General features: G+C 45.7%; 1 protein-coding gene across 1 annotated transcript in view; it reads right to left on the bottom strand.

Moving 5' to 3' along the window:
- Positions 1-54: 54 nt before the first annotated feature.
- Positions 55-22,945, bottom strand: part of jarid2b (jumonji and AT-rich interaction domain containing 2b) — a 109,063-nt gene continuing 86,172 nt past the window's right edge. The window contains exons 5-18 of the mRNA XM_084380235.1: positions 22,684-22,896; positions 18,746-18,990; positions 11,472-12,939; positions 9,368-9,948; positions 6,083-6,175; positions 5,730-5,848; positions 5,565-5,635; positions 5,342-5,456; positions 5,118-5,223; positions 4,822-5,004; positions 3,926-4,056; positions 3,401-3,587; positions 2,876-2,983; positions 55-2,674 (exon numbers count right to left, since the gene is read on the bottom strand). Of these exons, the coding sequence (XP_084236361.1) occupies positions 2,417-2,674; positions 2,876-2,983; positions 3,401-3,587; positions 3,926-4,056; positions 4,822-5,004; positions 5,118-5,223; positions 5,342-5,456; positions 5,565-5,635; positions 5,730-5,848; positions 6,083-6,175; positions 9,368-9,948; positions 11,472-12,939; positions 18,746-18,990; positions 22,684-22,896 (3,878 nt within the window). The 3' untranslated portion in view covers positions 55-2,416. The remainder of the gene's footprint in view (positions 2,675-2,875; positions 2,984-3,400; positions 3,588-3,925; positions 4,057-4,821; positions 5,005-5,117; positions 5,224-5,341; positions 5,457-5,564; positions 5,636-5,729; positions 5,849-6,082; positions 6,176-9,367; positions 9,949-11,471; positions 12,940-18,745; positions 18,991-22,683; positions 22,897-22,945) is intronic.

Raw genomic sequence — 22,945 nt, 5'->3', positions numbered from 1 at the left:
TGAAGCTGCTTCTTCATGCAGTCGAGTCAAAAGCGCACAAAAAGAGACACAAAGCAGGTTGGAAAGAAGTGACAGTGAATTGTCGGTAAGTTTTTATTAAACCTTAAGTACAAACTGCAAAAGTAAAAAACTGTCAATATAACCAACATGAGACTCTCTTTCCGAGTGGAGGGAAAGGCCGAGATGCGGCACTAATAAATTAAGTCACCAGAGACCCCACCGTGAGCAAGTAGTTTATACTGTAGAAAATGGAAGAAACGAACAAACAAAAAAAGAGAACTGAAAAACAAACAAAAAAATCCCATCAGAATAAAATATATTGTAAGGCCATAAAAACTTGACAACCACTTTTTATTATGTTGAAAACACCCGACTTGGTATTTCATTAAATAGTCCTAAAACAGTTCAGTCTTCTGCGAGGGACGACAACCAACAAACTGGATTATAGGATTTTTCCTTGACAGTCACCACTGGCAAGCTCAGTGCAACATGAGTAGCTACTACATTTTTGTTGAATTTTCAGTAATGAAAATGTAAAAACCCATTTTTTTGTGAACATCTCTTTTTTTTTCCCTTTTCTTTAAAAAAGTAAAGCTAAACAAACAAAACTAGGTTGGGGGGGGCAGTCGTTGGCTACTCAATATCTTCTTTCTTAGTGATATAAGCAGCACTTAAAATTTTTATACACGTTTACCAGAGCAACCCTGTAAGCGTCATACTCACACGGATGAAGAAAGGGAAATGTAAGGCTTTTTCTTCATCAAGCACTCTCCTCTGGAACTCTTCTCTCTCTTCTCTATTCCTTCCTTCCTTTCTTTCTTCCTTAACCCCAGAAAAAGGCTCAAGTATTTAAAGAAATTTACAGGATTATGTACAAAAAAAGTTGATGTTTTGTTTGTGTTGGACTTTTTCCTCTCTCTAAAAATCACTCATAATATATCTGGAAAAGGGAAAAAAATGCAAAAGCCAAAAAAAACAAAAAGAACAATTTAAAAAAAACAAACAAAAAAACTTGGATTTGATATTTCACATTTTACACTCTTTGACTAGTGGCTCTACTTGAGATAACACATCAGATCAACAGAAGTAAAAAACACAAAATAATAATAATAATATAATAATATAATTAATGTTTACTGGTACAGATGAAACAAGAGGACTGGAAGAATGGAATGTTAACACGATTGCACATCTAGAACCAGAAAAGCCTGAAAGCCTTTCTGCCCTGTGGGGTGGGGGCGCGCGAGCTAGCTGTTAGCTGATAGCAGGCGCTAACCCCCAGATTTTTTAATTTTTTGTGTTGTTATACAGTAATTATAACCAACAGCACCAATAAAATGGATCTCCTCGCTAAGTTTCAGGCACGGTTTTCACTTGCTAGCGAAGGAGGGATCCCTCCATACTACCAGGAAGTGAGGCGAGCGATGACCTTTCACAGGTCGAGCAGCTGTAGCTCTGCCCCCTCTCACATCCACCAACGAACAGAAACATCCACAATGACAAAAAAAAAATAATACACAGAAGACTTCTTGCAAAAAAAAAAAAAAACCTAGCAAAAACAAAGCTAAAATTCAAAATAGAACTTGTAAAAACATAGCCAACCAACAATAAACCAACATCGTCTGTCTTTCAAGTTTTTACCTCGCGTCACCACCCCCGCCTTTTTAAAACAAACAAACAAATACAATGCAGGAGCTGCATCGAGAAAGAATAAAATCAATAAAAAAGGACTCCTCTTCCTTAAACCAAGGACAGAGAGAAACTTTGGGTAACTACTTGATGTCATTTTCATTTCAAAAAACTGGGGAGAAAAACAAAAGGCCGCCTTTTCATTTGTCCCATGTTCACAGCTGAGTGACGCGTGATGAGAGGGGAATCGGGTTCAGTCTCAGGGGCGAGATGAGGGCAGGAACAAGTGATGCAAGAAGAAGGTAACAAATGTAACCCATTTCAGTTAAGGGAGGATGTGTGATGGAGGTAAAGGGTATAACAGGGCCCCTCGAGTCTTCTTGTGAACGTTACACTTAATGCTTGTAATGTTGTAAAAGGACGACTTCATGAGGGACGTGGGGGGGAGTCTAAAATCATCCAGAATAAAAACAAATTCTTCTTTCACACTAGTGCAAAAAAGACATCTTTCTTTTCTTTTTTTTCCTTTTCCTTTTTTTTTTTATAAACAAGCCTGTCGTACTAAGGGGGGAGGTGAAGATTTTTTGGAGGGGGGACTGAGGTCAGGTGAGGGGATCTTCAAAGCTCAAAAACAATCGATCTTAAATATTGGATGGTGGAGGAGGGATTGATAGTGACCCTGCTCAATGTTTAAAAAAAAACAACAAAAGAAAAAACGGGGGAGTTCGGGAGGGTCGGGGCAGGACGTGGGCACAGCGCACCAGGCGGTCATGTCGAGGCGTCCCCCTCAGGACACAGCAGCGGCCTTGGGTATGTGGCTGGAGGACAGGCGTGCCAGGGACACCTCCACGGTAGCGCGCTTTCGCGGGCCTCGCTTAGCCGGGGATGCTTTGGGGGGGCTTAAGCCGTGGCAGGGGTCCCCACCTCCTCTACTGACGACAACTCCTCCTCCTCCACCGCCGCCGCCACCACCACCGCCGCCACCGCTTCCATTCTTTAACATGGCCCGGCCACACACCTGGTTCACCAAACTGTTGATTTGCTCCTGAATGGAAAAGTAAAAAAGGTTAAAAATGGACTTTCATGTGTAACTTATTCACACACAGCAGGAATTACAGTACATGTACAGTGTTCATGCTGAATTATCTGCTTCCTGGAGCAGTGCCCTGTAAACCTAGCTGATGTCTCCCCCGTCTGGACAGAGAGGGAACTGAACCCCAGCTGAGAGAAGATGGCAGCAGCTCACCTCATCGTATCGGTACATCATCTTAAGGCCTCTGCAGGACTTGTGCTTCTCCACATAGCGCAGGGCACACTCCAGACAGAAGACCACGTTGTCAGTCTCCTGAACCACCTGCGCAGACAGAAAGCAGACACCCAGCTCAGAGATCTCTTAGTAATGAGATCGTGAGAAACCTGATGAATCATTTAAATGCCTTTCACTCTGACTTTATTACGCCACTGGCAAGTTAGTAAGATGCATATATTAGAGTATTATGGGATTCAACTGGATAACATTGTTCTAAAGTTTTATTAAATTTCATCTTGGCTTGGATACTTTTGATCTAGCGAGCCATAAAAAGCACTAGAGAATGTATATGAAACCATTATAATTATTGATGATCTCATGACTATACATATTCATGACTCCAAACTTTCTTAAAGGACATAAGAGGTTTATTTTTGTGTACGATGGAAAATAAAATGCCAAAAATGTCTCCAAACTAGCACTATAGCATCTTAGAAATATAATCCATCATTGAGCTCTCACCATGGACAGGTAGCAGAGATGCTGACAGATCTGGCAGCGTCTCTCTGAGGACTCCAGTGCCAGCCATTTCCCGCGGGGCTTCTTGCGTCCCTCGCCGGGCCCCAGGTTGCCGTCGTGGGTGCCGTAGCGGGCAGAGGAGAGCAAACCTGCCTTGTAAAGTTCCTGCCGTTGGCGCATCTCTATGTTCCTGTTGGACAAGATGTTTTATAAGTCAGATGTTCTTTTATTGCTTTGGAAAAATATGGAGAGTGGGAACTCCTCTCATAAAAAAGACCAGTATTTGCAGAAAGCATATACTTATTAAATACTCTGAAAGGTGCACTATGTAGTTTTGAGGAAGACGTTTAAAGAGATGAAAAACATCTTAATTCATTGATTTTCATGACTGAATAAACAAACTGTCCTAAAGGACATTTGGTATCAAAAGTATCACGTACCATTTTTTCATACCAGTTTTGTATAAAAGTTTAAATTCTGGTATCGTGACACCCTTCGTGTGAATACCAGTGCATCGCTGCACCCTACCTGAGGTCTTTGAGTAGGGTGGAGATGGTGGTGAGGAGAAGGCCATTGTCCCTCTTGGATTCAGCTGTGGCGATCTGGTACAGTAGCTTCTCCATGGAGAAGGGTTTGGCGATACGACGACACTTCAGGTCCTGCACACAAAATCAATTATTATACTATTATTCTTCTTAAATCAGTAACAGACTCCATTTAATGTTTGTTGGGAATTTTTTTTTACGTCTCAAAATACTGTTGCATTATTCCCAGTGTAACCACCGACTCTGCACACTCAGATCAATATTTCTTGTCCTCATCTTTTAGAGGAAAATGTTGCAGCACAACACAGTGAGTCGTATGAATGTCATATTACCCTTGAGAGCAATTTTTGCTGTGACTATGAATACAATGGCATTGCTGAACGTATACGTACTTCCATCACCATAATACCCATAATGACAGTAAAGAGCATTTTCCTCTCGACTATTACTGCTATAATGAGGTCCAATGGTCCATAGGCCTGCCCCATGATTCTTAAAAATATCTTAATACACCCTCCGGAGAGACTTCCAGCTGCAATTACTCCTTGAATTTCAGCACACTGGCTGATTAGAGAATCAAGCTCCAGGTTTTTTGTTCATTTATCCGTTTCAGTTTCAATCAAGTCCACATAAATCAGAGCTTTAACTGCCGGTGTCCACAGGGGGCCAGTGTTGTGAGGCATAACAAAGCAGCAGAGAAATAAAACACATGTCAGGTGAAATGTGCAATACACAGGCAAATATTTTCTTTGGATTCAATCCTTCAGATTTATAAAACTCCTACTGCACAATACGTTTTCCACATACACACACACACAAGTCATTAATAATCAATTGTGGCCCTCGTACTGATCGTTCCACACAAATTCATATGCTGACCTTTGCGGCCTGGTAACCCAGGTTCATCCAGTGCGGTGTGGCAAAGTGCACCGTCTCTGACACGCTGTAGCCACAGCACACTTTAGAGACAAAGGCACCGGGATAACAGACCACAAACTGGCCGCTCCGCTGGACCGTACGGTAAACCTTGATGCCTTCGCGGCACAGCACCTCTGGAGAGATCTGGAGGAACAAGAAAGAGTAGAGAAAGAGAAAGTGTTACATTTGGGAACCTGTATATTTTGGCAATGAAGTGGCCAAAGGAGGACGATTCTTAGATAGAAGAAAACACTGACCATGATGTTCTTCTCCAACATTTCTAGTCCTGGGGTGCCATTGGCCTGAAGCAGTGTATGGACCACCTTGTCCAGCTTAGCCTTCTCCTCAGCAGGGACAGAATACCTGCAGGAGGATCAAACAAAGACGGAGATATCAGTTGAGTCCTCAGAGAGTAAAAACAAATCAGTACGGACACACACACACTATACCAGTGATGATGAAGAGCACAGTGCATACTTACCAAATGCAATCAGCACCAGTGTGTAAGTAATCAATATATGGAAGGCGATTTTGGTCTCGAGACCAGCATGAGGTAGAAAAGACCATGCCAATGTTAAGCCAGGGAATGGTCACCCCTGGGTAGACGGAGGGTTTGAGAGAGAGAGAAACAAGAGCAGAGGTTATCACACAGTAACAATGATAGAGTCTGAGTTTGCTCTTGAGCAGCATGAACATGTTCTCACCAGGCACAGCACCCAGATGCCTCAGGATGGATCCAGAGTTATTGGGGAGGACAGTGAGATTCCATCCATGTCTGAGGAAAAGATGAGGAGATGGTTATTTCTACATTATGTCAAAGGAAAACCGACACAGCTCAAGGACAGCGTTATAGTCCATGAGATACTCACTTTGAAAATGGCTCTGATTTTCCTGTGGGGAAACCACTGCCATGCGTACTGGTGTCCACCTTCCCACAATGCACCGCCACGTGGCTGTCTCTCTGCTCGACGATCCTCCAGTACTCTTGCTGCAAGAACGAAAAAGCAAGGAAAGCAGATGAGTGGAAGAATGCATGAAGCACGGTGCAGTGAACCGTGCTGCCAGCTGAGATCTTCGAGGAAACAGAAGATCTCACGACTAAGGTTCAGATAAACATTACAACAGTTCTAATGTTTCCTCTACAAGTCATTTAGTAAAAAATACTGAATGTCAATGCAGTTTACATTCAGTACGAGTACAATCAAGACGTTAGCATGCTAACCTCAACATCAGCAGCCCCTGGTTCCTTGTTAAAGCACATGGTCATGGTGTTCCGGGCTATCCTGAAGAAGTTAGTCAAAGACACCGATTTCCCCTGCAACAAAGAGGCGTTAAACATCGTGAGTCACGGCGTGCGAAAGGAGCAGAACAAGTCAAAAAATAAATCCAGATGTCACTCCAGGGCTTGAACGGCTTTTTTAGAGTATTTAACCAAAGATTTGCAGACTGCCTTTATCTCGTCTACATCATTAGTGTGAAACATTTAGTTAACAGAATCCCTTAAACCCACAGCAATCAATGTGCAATATCACTCTGTAAATCTTACCAGCTGTTCATAGTAACTTTAATTGGATGTTTTGATCAGGATTATTTAAAGCTTGCCAAGAAGACAACAAACACAAATGATAACAGATAGTTTCATTGTTTGAAATATTAGCAGATTTTTGGCATAGACAGTGTCGTAGAAAGTAGCCAAAAGTCGTACTTGAGTAAAAGTAAAGATATCGTGTTAAAAATTACTTATGTGACATGTACTTAAGTAAATGTATTGGCAGAAAATGATTGTAATACTTAAGTATTAATAGCACAAGTAAAAGTAAAATAAACATACATTTACATGTATGTATAAACTGTATACTGTTGACTTGGCAGTAGTCAATTATCGGATCTGAGTTATATATATAGTATAAAATAGCATCAAATTGAAATACTCAGTTAAAGTACAAGCACCACAAAGTTGAACAGTTCTTGAGTAAAAGTACTTAGTTACATTCCATCACTGGGTGTACATGAGTGACTGTGTCAATGAAACACTAGATTATGTTGAAAATCAAACATTTTTCAAGGAGAAATTTAAATTCAGGCATATTGCGAACCTTGACGAACAAAACGGTTGAGATTCAGCATATTTGCACAAACCCTGTCAATCTAATATATTGAAGGTCGACAACAGAGACATCCATGCGTGTACTGTAAGCGCAGAGACAAATGGATCACTGTACATGTGTCTGTTCGTGTCTCCCCTGGACTTGACCCCTACTCTCATGGACACTCCTGCTCCAGAGACGCTTTGAAGGTTACCATAAATCTTCTTGAGATGCACAGACCCTGCTGAAAGATGACCTTGCGGATTCTTTATCCTCACAGTGACGGTGGATCTGTCTCCCCCCCCCCCCCTTCTTTTAGGTGTCCAGATGTTTTGGAAAGCAGCTGACCTTATTACAATTTCTAATATTACAACAGCTACAGGATTGTAAAATAATGCAGTTAAATAATGCAGTACAGGAGTGACCTGACAAGATGTTCTTTATGCGAGTTAGTCGCAGCACTTATCCGAGCCTTTCCTGCTGTAATTAGAGTTAATTATACCCTTGACATGCACTTTGTTCCCGTGATAGAAAAAGTGAAATATAACCTCCACTCGGGGGCCGCTCGTGATGAAAAATGCATACAAATCTGAGCTGTGGAGAAAAGTGATGGGTCGTATTTGGACAAGCCTGTCCTGTCAGGACGGTGACAGCCATTCAAATGTCACAAGGCTGAATTGTACCTCTATAATTCAGAGGTCTGTGGACTGTACTGGGTCAAGTCTGTTGACAATATCTCAATTCTTCAGCGGGAGGTCAACTGGAGGGATTTAGTTACCAAAGGAACTGGGACGGGGGGGAAATAAATTAAATGGGATCTACATTTGAGATGGGTGCAGTGTGGCTCGAGAGAACACAGAATGAACTTATCTTAATTACTGAAATAATTACCAACACGGCAAAAACTACGCACACAAGCTCTGCAAAATAAATATGCAGTTTTACAGTCTGACACAATGAACTCTGAGCCTTTGCATTGATTGATTGAACGTGTTTGGGAGTGGAGGGGCTTGGCAAGAGGACCGGGCACGATCCGGAGAGAGAGATATTCCGCGAGAGCACTGGAGATTTGGGGAAAACAGCTGAGAGCAAGGGCACGAGCTGAAGGAGAGGAGCCATGGGGCGAGGGCTGGATTAAAGGAGCTGAAGGGTGGAGAGAGCCGGAGAGAAGGCGGGGTTTGAAGGGGGCGGGACAGAGGCGAGGGGAAGGGCTGGTTCGGGGGCTGCCTTCTCTCTGACCTACATTTCAGCCAGCCAGAATCAACACAGCTGCCAGCAGGCTGGGGAGGTTGGAGTACATCCACACACACAAACAGGACTACTGACCACCACACACACACACACATACACAAACACGCAGACACAGCTGCACTGAAATATGTAACAAAACCACAAGACGTTCACGGTACAAAAACCTCTGTCGTGTCAAAAAGCAGATCTTTACAATGCAGCTACATGACACTTTAACATGTAGTGCTGCCTGTACACAGTGTGCAAACCTCCTGTGTTTGCGTCTATAAACCACAAACTATGAGAGTTAACAGGTTACAGTTGTTATGTTAACAGTTAGCAGTTAACATAGTGTGCTGTGATGATTTACAGCACAGCTCAGCTCCTTCTGGAGATAGGGGAAACTTAAGAACTGGCACAATCGTATTGTAATACTTAAATTTTAGTGCTGGTACTATGAAGGTTGTGCGACGCCAGTCTTGATTCAGAAAGCAGTTGCTTCAGTTGCCATTAACAGTTTGTTAAACTAAAGGTCTGAGACAATCCTGATAATGGATGCCAACAAAATCAAACAAGCTGGCTGTTTAATGTCACTTCTTCTAACTTTAAATTTGATGTGATACAATGAGATTTGTCATCAACAATGATGTGGATACAATGAGTAAGCGGGTAAAGGCGTGTTTTCCAACAAGTAAAACAGCCTGGTAAGTTCAGAAAATGACATCACTTCATGTCTCAGGTCAAATCCAGTAACAAGTCTTTTACCTCCTGAGTCAAAGTCAAGTCTCAAGTCATTTACTTTCTGTCAAGTCAAGTTGCGAGTCATCACAACAGTGACTTGAGTCGATTCGAGTCCACATCTCTGAGTTAAGGAGATTTGAAGGCTGTGTTTGTGATGAGTCATGTTTTTGCGGACAAAATTAAAAACGAGGGCAACCACGATGAGGAGACAGGCCGGCCAATAAGAAAGCAACATCCAGCTACTGCTGGTGCAAAGACTGTGAACTCTAAAGAACAACTGGCCCTGAAACAGTAGTCAGCAAGAGTTATAAACGGCACTCAATGACCTCACATCATAAAACCTCTTTAAAACAGAAAACATTAACGAAAAGAGAAGATACACTTACGTGCGTATTGTCTGTATGCTTCAAATTTGTGGCATAAACAGGTAATGTCTTCTCCATCCTCACCTTGTTAATACATTTGTGCTGGTCAATGAGAACGCCACTGTCCGCCTCCTGCTGCGGCTGCTGCGGCTGCGGCTGCTGCGGCTGCTGCTGCTGCTCCTCTCCATGCTGCCTGTCCTCTTTGCCTTGTTTTTCCTGAGCGAAGAGCCGGCGCCGGCCCGCTTTGACCTGAGCCTCCAGCTCCTTCAGACGGTGATACACTCCATTGGTGCGGTGGTTCCCTGTCGCCCCTCCCACTACCCCACCTACTAGCCCGTTCTTGGGCTCATAGCGTGGCAGTACCAGCGCGCTAGGTGCTGTGGAGTCCGAGAGACCCTCCAGAGGGCCCCGGCGCGACTCCAGGTTCTTTTTCTCCTGCAGCACACCGTCCTGCAGTCGGAGGCGCTCCTCGGCACTGAGCGAGTCATAGGAGAGGATGTACTGGAGGTAAGCCTCCTGCAGCTTGGCCAGCCGGTCCTGCGCTGACTTAGGGATGCGCAGAAGATCAGCCAGCTTGGTCCACTTCTTCAGGTCCATCACCTGCTGCATGCCGCCCATGTCATTGATGAGCTGGAAAAAACGTGACAGGTCCACTTCACAGCCACCTGTGAGGAGCAGAAGGACACAGAGAGGGTTAATCTGGGAAAAAGATGAGGAGTGAACATTGCGTTGTTAAGAGGGGCACTGTGAGGTTTTGGAGAAGTTTATAATTATACTATTATAAAATCTTTTCCATAAATGAATAAACAAGCTGCTCTCAGAGGAAAATAAAGTCCCCAGAACACTTTTTGAAGCTGGAAAGGTGGCAGGGTCCGCCACATATAAACAAAGTAAAGCAGTACGAAATGTATTCATCTTATTCAGTCATGAAAATGAAGAGTTTGTTTAATTAGTTGTCTTTAGGCATTAAAAACAAAAAATAAAATCAGTCAATGAAGATCTTTCTCTAAATATAAAACCTCTGACAGTTCCAATAGGACACCATGTGTCTCTTGGGCTAACCATAAAAAGTGAGAAAACTGTGAGCTGTAAAACTGTAAGCTATGTATACAGAGAAGTTTCCCATTTTCACTCGTCTAAACTCAGGTTTTGAAAAAATGACAGAAATCAAATCAAGATTACGGCCATCTTGGAGCATCTGCTCTTTTGGCAAAACACGCCATTTCATCCAGGCCAGTTCACTTTATTTGAAACGGCCAATTGAGCCATCACCTTTCAAAATGATCTGAACCATCATTGTGCCAAACAGACACAAATTGTACTAATGTAGATCTGATCTGCTGGGCACAGTAAAGGAAGTCATTTGGAACAAGGGGATCCTGGCTGGCTGAAGCCTCTCTGCTCTGGCTCAGTGGCTGCCAGGTCTCTCTGGCCAACAGTCGCATACCAACTGTACTCACACTGGGCTAATCGTAACACAGCTGTATACAACAGCAGCAAACACAGCACGAATCAGTGCAAAACTAGTAAAATTTAACAATCATTTATTGGCATCCATGGAGTACGTACATATCTGAGAAAACTCGCACATACGGTTTCTGTCTAAACTGGGGCTGTTTAAAGGCTCATAAAATGCTGATGTCATCGGGCGAAATGGAAGGTGACAGGACAATCTGGGGGGAAATATTGTTTTGGTGCCCCGTCAGGCCCTCCGCCAAGTTGTTCCACATTGTTACAGTCCTATATAAACGGGAAAATAACACCAGGCGAGATGCAAGTGAAGCTTTCAGAGCACTACCGATACTGGAATAGGAATATGTGTGACGCTTGCTCGTGGCTGTTTTTGTAAGTCGTGCTGTGACGACAGTTTAAAAACTGCAGGATGCTGACGAGGTAAGCAGCACTCTTTTGTACATTATCCTCCTATGATGCACCTGTACATAATTATCACTTTGGTATCTTCACATTCAAGAAAAGCTGTGAAGGAGAAAACCACAAGTCTGAGAGAAGGCCTCAGTTTTGGAGGGTTGGCTGGGTTTAATTCACTCCAAAATCAATAGTTCTGGTCCACTGTCTGCAGGAAGAAACCTGTGGCTTATTGCTGAGTTAATTCAATCAATTCAGGAAGCTGTTTTCTTTGTGTGCTCTCACACACACACACGTGTGTTTGTCTGTTTGGCTCACTTACCAATGACAGGTGGCTCGTCCATGGTAATGCCCTGAGATTTGAGGTGCTTGCGGATGCAGGCCAGCCGCTGCACGTTGGGGCCCCAGCGCCGGCCCAGCATGTGGACCCTCTGCACCTGTGTAACAAAACGCATCTCCTCGCTCAGCTTGCACTCAGGCCGCCAGTCTGGGGGCGGCACCACGCGACACATGCCAGCCGCCTCGGCCTGTTCCCTCACCGCATCCAAGTACACCAAGGGGTCCAGGAACTCCCGCGGCACTGGCCGGAAGACGGGGGCTTCACCCAGCGCTGCCCAGCCCTCTGGCCTGCTCCGCTGGCGCTCCCACTCCTTCTCCTGCTCGCGCTCCTTCTGGCGCGTCAACTCTTTCTCGCGCTCCCAGTCCTTGTCACGGTCAGCAGGCCGCGGCGCTGCTGGTTTGAGCTGTCCCGGGTTGTTGGCCGAAGCGAGCGGAGAGGAGGTGGTGGAGGAGGAGGACACAGAGGTTTGTTGGGGGTCTGAGGTAGTGCTGGCACGACTGGGGTTCTGTGGGTGACTCTGGCCCGATGAAGGGGAGGAAGAGGAGGAGCTCCGACTGTGAGACCTGCTCTGCTGCTGCTGTGCTTGTCGAATCAACATCAGCTTGCCAGCCGATGCCCGCTTGGGTCGCTGGTTCACCGGCTCCGCATTGGCTGCTGGTGTAGAGGGAGTCTGTTGAGGAGGAGGAGTGGGAGATGGATGTGGCGTAGCAGGCGGAGTTTGTTTAGGAGAGGGGGGTGTTTCTGATTCATGTCCATTAGAAAGTGGAGTGGTAGGGGTGGTGGTTTGTGTGGCAGCTTTCTCTTGATTGGCCACCTTCTTGCTGCTGCTGCTGCGTGTCTCCAGAGGCGCCGGTTGAAGCTTGGCCTTCTTGGCCTCGTTGCCAGTGGTTTTGGCTTTCTGTTCAACAATCCCCGTCCCCACGGAATTGAGCACCACCTCCAGGCGCCGCTTGGAGTTACGCAGTCCCTCTCGACCTGGGCACTCCCCCTGGCCCTGCTGGCGCTGGCACTGTCTCTGTCCGTCCTCCTTGGCCAGGGTGTTGTGCCGCTGCCCGTTTAGCCTGCCGTTGAGGCGGGCGGCGGCAGCAACATTGTGCAGCCCATTGGATAGTAGCACCTGTTTGCGGGTTTTTGCATTGCTGTGGTGGGCTGGTGCCGCTGCTTTTCCTGAGTTGGCCAGCCCATTGCTGGCTGCTGGCTGGCTGTGCTGATTGTGATTGTTCGCTGACGATGTTGCCGAGGCGGCGCTGTTGTGTTTGTTGCTGCTGCTGAGTTTGGTTTTCTTGCCCAGTTCTTTCTGTTTGGCTTTGGTGTAGGTGACGTGGCCCTTGGACACGGTGGCTGTGTACTTCTTCACAGTTTTGGACGGCAGTCGGAAGTCGCGGCTCTTTTTGGCACCACCAACAGCTTGTGCCGAGCCTGCTCGCGTCAGCCCGTTCACTTTAGAGACCTGGGATCAACACAGAAAGGTGTAGAGGGATTGTACACATGAGATGAGAAGGATTAAGAATCTATACAGACACATCAATTATGTAAACAAGATAAAAGGGAAATATCTTAGGGAAAGCAGGAATCGTTGCTGGAAGGGAAGGGGTTGACTGATAACACTTCTGTTGATCAGATCTCTCAACACATAAATCTAAAGGTTAAAAATACATTCTGTCAAAGATAGCAAAAGCTTCCCAAAATTCACCCACACGCAGATACAATTCTATAATCAGAAAGTACAAGAAGACACAAGCAGGGGCGTGGGCGCGCCCACACTCCACATTGAAGAGGACCAAACATTCAGATGCTCGCGCTGCAGTAAACATTTGGCCCGCCAGACCAGAGCCATTTGTGGAAACCTACGCTATTCATTAGAGAACCAATCAACTGCCTTGATTACTATACTTCCAAACGCAGCTCACTTTTGTAAACTGCAGCTCAGACTGCTGTCAACACAAAGGCCGAGGTTTAGAAAAGGATATGTGCAAACCAAAACCAAAAACCGCTACATCCCGAGATAAACAACAGCTCATAACGGGTAGGAAAAAAAGAGATGGAGACATGAGAGGGCTCCATGGTTTCTGCTAGCAGATGGCTGGACAGTATGAGGTAGGAGGTGGGGTCAGTGGGATGGAATAAAAACCCATCCGGGCACATAAAAAAAGCCTTTTATTTGTCATGGGTTTGCTTAAATGCTATAATTCTATTTTTGTGCTATGAAAAAAGGTCCCGTGTGTGTTGTGTGTGTGTGTGTGTGTGTGTGTGTGTGTGTGTGTGTGTGTGTGAGAGAGAGAGAAAGAGAGCGACAGAGAGAGAGAGAGAGATGAGTGAGTGTTTATGAAGTCTTTGAGGCTCCCAGCTGTAGATCAGAGGTTTGGTAGAGTGGTGTCTGGCTCAGTGTCTGCAGCTGTGGGAAGGAACATGGTCACCCTCTACCTCAGTGCAACGAGCCTTACAGCTGGGTCAGTCCATGTTAAACTCCACTGTGTCACATTAAATTGTGTAGGGGACTCTGCCTTTCACGCCACGACTTCATTCTCCACATTCTACTTATATTCCCCCTGCATGCATTTCTAAGAATATCCACTTCTCTCCCGTCCTCTCCCTCCTCGTCTCCATATTGTTTTCATGGCCCACATTTCAGTTGCTGCTGTGAGTTTCTCATTCCCTTTTCCTTCTCCCTCTCCCCCTTCTCGCTCATTGGTCTGTGTGTGTGTGTGTGTTAGAGAGAGACGGTCCAACAGTATTAAGAGCTTTTCATAGCTAAAGAGCATTTGGTAGATAATATTTGAATAGGTTGAGCAGGAGGTCACATTTCTGAGAGAGCAAATATATCTTTCTTTATGCTTTTATTCTGAAATATCTAAACGATGCATTCTCAGTCTTGTTTCTGTCTGGATGTATTTAATGCAGCCTTTGAACTACCTTGGCCTAAGACTACAAATAAAAAATAGGTTCAGTTAGCTTTGCACAGAAATGTCCTCCAGAGGGATACTTTGTACTTTTATACTCCGAGTACATTTCAGAGCCTGTACTTTCTTACTTTTACATGAGTAAAAAATGTGTTTACTTTTGCTTTACATCTGCATGATTTTTGATGAAGCTGCACCTTCTTACGTTATTCAAACTTAACTTGCGCATAACGCCATCATGAAGCCATAATCGTCATTAGAAAACATAGAAAATTTGCATCTGTAATCATGTTTTGTTACAGTATGCGTTTGTCTTTCTGTCCTGACCAGCTGGAGGTGAACCACAGAAGAAAGGAAGCAGGAGGGACGGGAGAGATGGAGTTATCAATCACAGTCGAGGCGCCACAGGAGGGAGGTGACAGCCGGCCCATTGACAGGTTTGCCTTTGAAGGGCTCTCGTGTCACACTTGTGTGTGTGTGTGTGTGTGTGTGTGTGTGTGTGTGTGTGTGTGTGTGTGTGTGTGTGTGTGTGTGTGTGTGTGTGTGTGCGCGTGCGTGTGCCTGTGCATGTGTATTGTATTGTGTTTGTCTCAGGTGGCGGGGGGCCGACACAAAGACCAGGCCATTAAAAGATAAGGGGGGACTGAAACCTAACCCTGCCTCCGTCAATCATTTTCCCCTAAACACACACACACACACACACACACACACACACACAGGAAAACACAAGGTGACAAGGAGAGAGGGAAGAAAGAAGGAGTTGAGAAGGAGTGAGGAGAGGATGAAAAAGCTGCACACTGTCATCATTTTATATGTTACATAATGATTTAAAGGGGCACTATGTAGTTTTGGAGAAGAAATTCAAACTCAGAATTTTAATATTTACAATATTAATGAGGTAATAATACAAACTCAGAAATATGTATCTTTTCCATGACTGAATAAACAAGCTGTTCTCAGAGGAAAATAAGGCCCCCAGAACACTGTGTGAAGCTAGAAATGTGGCAGGGTCCGCCACATATAAACAAAGTAAAACAGAAGGCAATTGTGTCGTCCTTAAAGGTCGGTTTGTTTATTCAGTTTATTTAGTCATGAAAAATTAATAGTTTGTTTATTTAGTTTGCTTAGACATAAAAAACACTAATGAAGATCTTTCTCTTCTTATTTCAATCCCTTCCCCAAAACTACATAGTGCACCTTTTAATTACCCGTCTGACACCTAATCTCTCAAAGTTCAAGCTGGTGCATTTCATTTCTCTCAGCCAAATCAAAACAAAGTGACAGTTTTAGTGCCACACTGATGCTGAAATAGGAACTAAAATGCTAAAGCAGCAGATACTCCGAGTGCTACTATATTTGTCCTGCCACAGTCTGCTGACAAAGCGTTGGATCTGAGAGACACGCTGTCATGACCGCTTCCTGCCACAGGAGGGCTCAGCGCACCGGCTCCCTACAAGGGGGGGGGGGGGGGGGGGTTTGGCAAGTCTCCCTCACTTTTCTCTCTTTAATTATTTGGTCTGGTGGAAAAAAGGAGGATGGTAAGAGAGTGACGATGAGAGGAGAGAGAATACACGCGGCGGAGAAAAGACACGGCTGGGGAAGAAAAAAAAAAAGAAAAGAAAGAAATATGTGAAAGGATATGGAAATTCACTCCTGCTAACAGCCACTGGCAGAGAGAATTCAGACAGAAATGAGAAGGACGACGAACAGAACAAGAAAGGAGCTGAAGCCAAAGGGAAAAAATAGAGCACACACAGAAACACACACACACACACACACACACACACAGGCGGCAGTTCTGGAGTGGATCTCGGTCGCATGTGAGCGGTGAAGGGGAGGGAAGCGGGAGGGAGAGGGAGGTGGGTCTTAGATGACATCATGTGTTGCTATAGCCCAGCTGAGGCCTGGCAGGAAGATTTTTAACAGGCAACATCTGCAGGAGCCGGCCCTGAGAAGAAGAGGGGGGAGAGACGGAGAGACAGAGAGAAGGCCAGCCAGAGGATAGAAGAAGACAGGAGACAGTTTAACCCTTGCAAAGCCCTGCTGACTGACAAAAGAATGAAGATGTTGAAGAGGTTCAGCCCGTCACACACATCAGGGGACCGCGAGAGCTGGGATTGATCAGCTTTGTGTATTTCGTGCTTTGTCTGACATGTTTCAAGTCAGTAATCCTTCTTTTTTTTTGCAATCTTTCCAACACAAACCTCCTCACCACGATGGACTGTAACACCATGAGAATAAAAATCATGTAACCACTATAAATTTGGCCACATAATGAATGCGTGACACAGCTTGATAGCGTGTGACACACATCCATCTAGTGTGGCGGTGGCTGCGATGACAATCAACGGGTTAAATCCTACGCTGAACTATGAATCAATTCCTATGCCGGAGTCATTTACGGCGTGACTGGCGGAGCACCTTGACGGCGAGGCATAAATCCGGCTTAAGCCTTCTTTCCCCTCTGCTGTCTTATTAGGGCGCGGTGCGATGCGGCCCTGGGCAGGTTGACTTTTAAGCAGCTCGAGAAAGGTCACCGCGGCCTGGCACCAGTAACACACACAATGCAAAGAAAATATAAAAAAAAAAGAAACTTTAATAAAGTAACAGGGAGAGATCTGCGAGAGAAAAACACAGCGAGATATTAAATGAGCGTTTAATTCTCACCGGTTTGTTTGTCATCTTCTGTAATCTTTTAACACGTTGTAGCATTATGGAGGGAGGTTAATTGAGGATGGCGGAGGACAAGCAGCCAAACAAGAAAGTGCCGAGTCCTTTTCAAATGATGCCGAGTCGGCTAAATGGTTTGGCCCTGCACGCCCCACCTGCGCTTGCCGCTGCGTGCAGCTGCTGGGCTGCTGACATCCCCACTTTTGTTATTTAATTAAAACGGATAGAATCGTATTGTTTTATAAAAAGGTCCTGTTCCGGCGCGTGTATTTTGTTGATACAAGCCGCTATTAAATTTGGGAGAAGTGAATCGCGGTGAATTGAATTATGATAATGTCTTCACCCTCCGGTTTTACACACACAACCCCCTCGTTCGTTTTACGGCTACATAATCACTTAACCTTTTATATGGCTTAGCCTGTATTTTCACAGTTGGTCGTGGGTATAAATGTGTGTGTGTGTGTGCGCGCGCGTCTTGAACACACGCGGTTAACACACATACTGTTCATGCTAATTGAAGGGAGAGCGAGGAAAGGGAAGGAGGAGAAAAAAAAAAAAAAGCACTAATCCTTCCAAATGATTGGAGCCATGTTGTCAAGGGCAAGATCCGTCTGTTTGACACTGGAGCGGAGAGAGAGACAGAGAGAGAGAGTGAGAGAGTGGAGCGTGAAGAGAAAATGAGTGAAAGAGACGGAGAGAGACGGTGATATAACGAGAGAAAGGTAGAGTGAGAGTGCAGGAGGAGAAGCAAAATACACACCGCGAGAGGAGTCAAAAGAATCGCGCAGGGGTGCCAGCCGTGATTTGAAAAGAGACGGAGAAAGAGAGTATGGAAGAGCCGCAGAACAAAGACGAGTGAGTAAGTGAGGCTGAAGTTTGTCTTGGCAGGCGGTCGCTCTCATTGAGATTCATTGTTGGTTTTACCGGACGACTCCAGCCACTTTAAAAACCTGAAGCATATGCTGGAGTCTGCGATGGCAACAACAACGAAAAACAACAACACTGGATCAAGGGTCTGCGTTCAACAGGAAGGGAAAAGGCGGGGGAGGAAGTGGAAAAGGAAGCGAAGGCAGCCTAGGCGGACGATCCCTTCTGACCAGCTGATGTGATCACAAGTATGACAGATTTCTGCCTGAATCTCCTCCTCTTCGTTCACTTTGTGGGGTTCCTTGAAACCTGCTTAGCGCCCCAGAGAGGGAGGCAGGCAGGCTTTCTCAGCCCCTAGCCAGCACGGCTAAATATAGCTGCAGTCACGGCAGGCCAAAACACAATCATTACTCTCCCAGACACAATGGATGGAGCAGGGGAGAGGAGTTAAAAGGCGAGGAGATGAGAAGATAGGAGCTTGCGAGAAGAGTAACAGGAAGAGCGTGGAGAAGGAGCGAACCGGCAATAAAAAGCAACTATAGGAGGGAGACGAGAGCAGGCGCAGGAGGAGTTTGGAGGGGAAGATATAAAAGGATTTGGCAGATGGCTAAATGAAAAGAAGAGTCAAGAGAGCGGAAGAAGAAAATGGGCATTACAGCCAAACAAGCAAACAGAGTATTCCACAGTATCTCCGGTTATAACACAGCTAACGTGAACCATCCACCTGCCACAGAAGTGTCCCCACAGGAGGAAACTTCCACAACGTCCTTCCTCTTTCCCTTCAGCATCGTCTTGTTCACATTCTTGGCTGTACTGTACCTGTTTGCGTAGCTCCTCAGCAGCTCTCCTCGGCGGCAGCCCGTTGGCAGAGCCTCGCGCGTTGGCCAGGGCCTGCTGCTCCCTCGCGTGCTCCCGCGCCTCCGCCCGCTCGCTGCGCTCCCTCAGGAGGGGCGGAGGTGGAGGCGGCGGAGGTGGCAGTGGCGGGGCGGGCGCGTCCCTGCCATGAGTTCCCGCCTTGGGCCTCGGACTCTCCCTGGTCCCTGCTTTACCGTGGCTGTTGAACACTGGAGAGGAGAAACAGAGGAAGACTTCTTAGAGGACATATTATGCTTGTTTTTTTTTTTTAGCTTTCCTTCAGTGTGGATACATTTTGCACCTTTAAGTAGCGAAATTGTACCAGTGATAATTCCTATAAAACTGGTTTTACTCCTGACAACAGGACAGGATGTGCAGTAAAGCTTTGCATGACCCAATTGTTCAGATTTAGGAACATATAAGGTTCACATTGCAAGTTATGCAACCTTGCATGAATTCCTAATGTGCACAACAAGTCAAAAGTACATAAATAAAACAACAAATTAAGCCACTCTAGAGAAAACAAGACACTGTGCAGAGACCCTATAAGGTTGCAGGGTATAAATACCCTTAAAAGGACATACAGTATACATTGCTTTTTCAGGCTACCGTCTACCTATGCCAACGGCAATATGTGGACACAAGTCTCCCCTCTCCCGTAGCGCAGAATGGCTCATAAACCCCTGGCACCAAACCACAACGACCAAGTGGAAAAGCCGCACAAACATTGGAGTGACAGGCTTTTGGCTGACTTATAGGCCTCAATCAGTTAAATATGCATGATTTAAGGCGTGTATGAAAACGCCTTTATGCTACATGTCAATGAACCTGTTCAAAATGGACGTGGACTACATCGGCCCCCGGGGGATGATGCTAAACGAGTCGAACGGGAGCGAGGCAATTAACATACACATTCAATAGCTCTCTCTTCAGCCTTTATGAGGCTCAATTTAAAGTTTCATGGCATCTTAATATCAACAGGCAGCAGGCTGTGTGGAAAGAATGACAGCAGGCCAAAGCGCACACAGAGCACTTATAGTACACATGCGACGCACTAAACATACAGTGTAGTCTGGTGTTAGACAACATGCGTGTACATTTTTGAGCATCGGCGCATGATTCTGTCAGGAAAAGTGTGTGCGTGTGTGCGTTGAGTGTCTGCAGGTCTCCTCGCTCAATGAAAAATCAGAGAAATCCTGACATTTTGAGAAGTGAGCTAAGCAAGAAAGCGGGCCCAATAAAAGCTGTTTAATTTAGCTATGTCAACATGGCACGCGGCCCGAGTGAGAGGGAGAAGCGGAGCGACCCAGGGCTGATGAATGGCCTACAATGTCGGTCCTTTCCTGCCTCTCCTCTCTCTTACCTCCCAGAATAAAATGTCTCTCTCTCTTTTGCAGATTCTGTTTCTCCTTTTTCCTCGGCTGCCCCTCCTCCTCCTCCTCCCTGAGAGCCCATATAACCGTGCTCCTGCTGGAGAGTGGCCCACGCTGCACATTAAAGTGTCACGTTTGACACCAATCTTAATACCGCAAAACGCAGCAAGGTGTGTGTCTCTGTGTGCCTGCGCTTGATAGCCAGCGCAGCATAAAAACTGTGTCAACACTGGGGCAATGACCCAGTCTTGACTGTGTGCACACCTATGAGTAAACGTTTCGCTGTCCTTAACCCCCTTCATCTCTATTGTCCTCTACAAAATATATCTGCCTATTTCCCTCTTATCTATTTATTTAACATATCGCAGCGAAGGCGCCAAGCTGCTTTGCAAACAGCGCTGGTATACGAGATAAGAAAGGAGACTAAGCTGTCCTCGTGCGCACAACAAGCCCGGATCCGTTTAAACAGGTTTCGCGATCCTGTTGCCGATGCTCCTTATACAGATACGTGCAATATGTACAGTTTGTGTTTCAAGCTGCAGCTACAGATGTTCCTGAAACAATGAGAGAAAAAGTATATGTGGAGGTAGACGCCGTCGGTGAACTCCCACAAAGGCAGTGCACAGTTCTCCCAGAGTTCAGCGCAAGCAAATCTATGGACCTCTCTCCCTGGTTCTCTCTTAATCCCACCGGTCTCCCTCTCCTGTCTCTCTCCTCCTCCACATTCCACTCGAGAGGATGACAGAGGAAAGAGCTGAGCAAAGCGTTCACCTTTTGAACCTTTCTGGCGGCGATCCTACAGACTGAGGAGGGAGCGAGGGAGGGAGCGAGGGAGGGAGAGAGTCAGGGAGGGCCAAAGGGAGGAACTGTGAAATCCAGCCCTTGTTTCATGGGGAAACGCCTGGCCGGAAGGATTGTATGTCTCCCAAGTCTGGCAGAGAGGGAGGGCCTGCGGGTTCAAATTGTTTCTTAATAGCTCTGTAAAAAAACTGGAGGTCTAAAACTAAAACGATGGATATCACAAATAGAGCCTGAACAATACTTCATCTACCGGCCGATATACACGCATTTTTTGGCAACGATTCCTCGAATGTGGTTATTAAACATTAAATGTGCAATGTGTAATACTTTAATTGAAAACAGTTTTGAGAAATGAACTAAACTTTAATCAAATTCAATTAAATTTATTTTAGCATTTAGCAAGCTAACCAGCTAGCCCCATCCCATCCCAATCCAAAGTTCCTGTGCGGTGTAAACACCAACACTCCCCTGGTGCTCTGAGCTCCCAGACCACCTGACGCACGGCTAACCAAGATAACTAGCTAACAGCAGCTCTAGTTAGCAGTTACTTTGGTGATGTGCTGCTCCCCGTTTGTTTGTCGTCGGATAGTGGACAACATATAAATCAGTCAGGCTCTAATAACAAACACAGGATGTGCCACCAGTCTACATTTTATCATTGTTCATCCATGGTTGAGTTTGTTTTTCTTCGTCAAAACATTATTTTTTCAAGGATTTTCTGAAATCAAGTGTTATTTTTCAATTAAATTCTATTCAAACCATTTAAGCAGCGAAAATCTTTGAGCTTTTCCTCATTTGCAATGATGTCGAGATACGCAAAGATATACAGAGTTAAAACACTTCTAATGAACGCCACTCAGTGAAAACAACTGCGCTCTGAGATGTTGATAACAGAAACAAATCTCTTGATTAGATGAAGATTTTTGCAGCGTTCTTGTTTTTAATCGTCATCAATGTTGAGACTGTGAGCAAGTCTCCTCTCATGGGCCCAATCCCATGCACGCAGTTTCCTAAACGCTGTGCACCAAGTGTGTGTATGTGCATTCATCCAAGTGTCTATGTGCCCCAAGGGGCGTACGTATGCTGTCACTGCGTGTGTGTGTGTGTGTGTGTGTGTGTGTGTGTGTGTGTCGAGGGCCCCGGCCAGCTGTTGCAGTGTGTGCATAAACACCTTGTTAGGGCTTAGCAAGCTAAGTGTTAATTGGGGTGGAAAGAGTCGATGTGCTGCTCTGCTGTCCCATGTGACTTACCCAGTCTCTGCAGTGGAAAACAAGAGTGCAAACTTAGGAAATTGCTTACACACAAACAGACGCACACACACACACACACACACAGACGAGCACTACTACACTGTCTTCTGTCCCATGACTCATCCTGAGCTCCTGTTTGGCCCAAGGTTTTTTCTCTTCCTGCCGTTAGTTTCTCCATCTTTCACTCCAAATCCTTTTCCAAAATGGATCTTTCCATTCCTCTCTAGTTATTCTGCCGCTGCATCACGCATCACTCCCCTTCACCTCCCTCTTCATCCATCTCTCGCTCTCAGAGTGCCATATCTCCACCTCCTCTTCACTCACTATCATCCCCTGCACATCGAACTCCTGGCCATCCTCTCCTCAGACAGTGAATACAGACAAAACTGCTCCCACTCGTGAATGACTGCATTTCCCATCAAGCTCTGGGGATATGTAGGAAGGGCGTCAACTCTGCACTCCACACTCCCGTCCTTACCATGCCCGTTGAGCGGCTGCCTGGCGGGGAGCTTGCCCTTGCGGGGTGTCGAGTGGCACGAGGAGGAGGCCGAGGCCTGGCTGCTGCTTCCCCCGCCGTGAGAGTGGACTCCGTTCCTCACCTCCTCCTCCTCCTCGTCATCCTCCTCCTCGAGGTCCTCTTCCTCCTGGGAGCTTCCGAAGTAGGCCATGTTACTGGGCAGGGCCGATGAACCTGAGTGCAGAGAGGTGGAGGAAAAGAATAAGAATATGAAAAAGGTACT

This window comes from Pagrus pagrus (assembly GCF_965226575.1).
Source record: "Pagrus pagrus genome assembly, chromosome: 17".
NCBI lineage: Eukaryota > Metazoa > Chordata > Actinopteri > Spariformes > Sparidae > Pagrus > Pagrus pagrus.
This window is presented reverse-complemented; position numbering and strand designations above follow the sequence as displayed.